The 2,500-nt window shown below is 46.6% G+C and overlaps 1 protein-coding gene across 1 annotated transcript in view; it reads right to left on the reverse strand.

The window, feature by feature from the left end:
• Window positions 1–2,500, reverse strand: part of LOC135817787 (uncharacterized) — a 73,291-nt gene that overhangs the window by 21,688 nt on the left and 49,103 nt on the right. Inside the window, exon 34 of the mRNA XM_065331028.1 lies at window positions 199–263. Within this exon, the coding sequence (XP_065187100.1) occupies window positions 199–263 (65 nt within the window). The remainder of the gene's footprint in view (window positions 1–198; window positions 264–2,500) is intronic.

Below are 2,500 nucleotides of genomic sequence, written 5' to 3' on the forward strand. Positions count from 1 at the left end.
ATGGAGATGAACAGACGGACGACCTTGCACGCTTCCGTCACTAATATCTTAGAGCTTCAGCGCTAACTCTTTACTCCCTCATAATCACAGATCAATTTAGGCACCAGTTCTCTGACACTTAGAAAAGAGGTCGCGAGTGTGTCTTGCCACTACCTGACTAGACAACTGGAAACAAAACAATCCTCTTAAAATACTTACTGATCTCCGTCCGCGTTATATGTGGTGTCACATGCATCTCCAACACCGTTGAAATCAGAGTCGGTCTGCAAGCACAGCAACAAGTTCACAAGAAAAGAATCAGAAACACGCGAGTTGCAAGGAAGATGATGGAGGCTAGCTGCGGTCACCTCACCAAATCCACTGACTGCAAAAGATGAACCACATGTACACAAAACAGCATATATGTTGGACTCAGTAGAGCGTCCAGCCCCTATATGATGTCCATCCCCTGTATTGAGTCCATTGGTCCAAAATCCACTATACAAGCTAGGAATCAACTGTAAGTTCAAAGTTTAGATGGACATCACTCCTTGTATAGAGTCCAGCCAATTGGCTCCCCCTATACCTACGGGCATGGAAACATGGGCACAAGAAAAGAATCAGAAACACGCGAGCTGCAAGGAAGATAACAGAGGCTACCGTATCTCCCCTAGTATTAGTAACACTCGATTATAAGTCGCACCCCACGTTCAGGTTTGAGCCGTATTGTTTGGATAAAGTCACTGCAGTAGTAAGTCATGCCCGATTGTAACTTAGCCGAACCCCCTTTTTTCCCTTGAAAATTCTAATGTAAAAAGTGCAGCTTATATTCGGGGAAATACGCTAGTTGCAGTCGCCTAACCAAATCCCCTGACTACAGAAGATGGAGCGTGTGTAGTCAAAAACAGCATATAGCCACCAGTTTCTTCTGGTTGCAGAAAGTAGTCAACATCATACACACACGTGCACATTTTTTCATTTAACCCTTTGGTGCCTGACTGAATTTTAGATTTTTCGTAGTTTTGGCTCAGTTTTTTGGAAAGCCTATATCTCCGCAACCGTTTAGATAATGTAGTGACAAAAGTATGTATTCTGAATGGCAAGACACAGCAAAAGCCGATTTTTGAATTTTCAAGTCAGAAAAATCTACAATAGGGTCTGCTACTGCGCTGGTCCAAGAACATCTTGGTCGCCAACACCACTCAGCACGCCGAATCCACTACCTCGTCCACGGCCTCCGCCACGGCCTCCGCCACACGCGCCACGCGCGCCACGATCAGCTGTTCCATCAGCTGGCTGAGCTCGATCAGCGCCGCGAGCAATTCCTCCGCGCAGCGCGAGCGGAGCACGTCCACGAACTGGCTGCGCTTGCCCTCGCCCTACAGCTTCTTGAAGCTCATCGTCGGAAATTTTGTCCTCATCTGAAGAGCTGCCGTTCTCAAGAAATTCACCGAAAACCAAATCATCGTTGAGTCAGTCTTCCTCATCTGATGACGGCAGGTTTCCGTCAGAGAAAAGAGCGTCAGATTATTCACCATCGTCGTCTTCTGATTCTTCTTCTACAGGGGCATCATCGGCCTCCAGCTCTTCAAACAACTCAAGCGCTCCTGCAGCATCCATGACGGAGGTCAGCTGCAGTAACCATGAACTGTACAAGTCGAAAACGAAGCGAAACAGCAACGTTTTGTTCGTGTTGCGGGACGCGTGCGTAGGCATGCCACGCTCGATTGACTTCCGCTGATCTGCGCGATCGTCGTTGATCACGACTCGACTTTTTCAAATGCAAACCCCCTACTTTCTCTATTGCTATCTACAGGCCAGCTACTGAAGGGTCTCTGTACAAAAAATCAGGCACCTGCGATGTACGTGACTGGCTCTGTGCTCGATTTTAGTATGCACTGTCAGCATAGGTCGAAATCGACCTACCGGCACCTAAGGGTTAATTCTATTTTTGATTGATTTTCCAAACGCAAATAGATACTCATCATGAGAATCGTACATGTATGGGAAAATGGAGATGTTGAAAGAGAGTTCTAAAGGAGGAAAAGACGTTTAACAGAGCAACGCCTGCATGGCAAATGGAATATGTGTAAACATGATGATAGCTTAACAAGGGGAGGCTGAGGTCGAAACTGCGTATGCCGTCTACAGAATACATGTACGGAGCATATAGGGGAAACTGATCACGAGAGAAAATATAAGGGTTCTGTGTACTGCGCAACAATTCAGGTAACTTATGCCATTGTATTGCTAGGTGGAAAAAAAGACATGATTTCGAACAGAAGGAGCATGCACTGATACACGCACAAAGATACACACATAATTATTATAACGATTATAAGATTGTACACACTGACACACTGACACAGAACCACGCCCTTGTGCACACAAGCGTGCACACACGCACGTGCGCACACCCACCCACTACCCCGCAGACCACAGAGTTTCACAAGAGCAGCTGCATGGCTGGAATAACCTGAGAACTGTTGAGCTCGGATAGTTTGGAATTGAGCATGGTACC

Source organism: Sycon ciliatum, chromosome 5 (assembly GCF_964019385.1).
Source record: "Sycon ciliatum chromosome 5, ocSycCili1.1, whole genome shotgun sequence".
NCBI classification, from domain to species: Eukaryota; Metazoa; Porifera; class Calcarea; order Leucosolenida; family Sycettidae; genus Sycon; species Sycon ciliatum.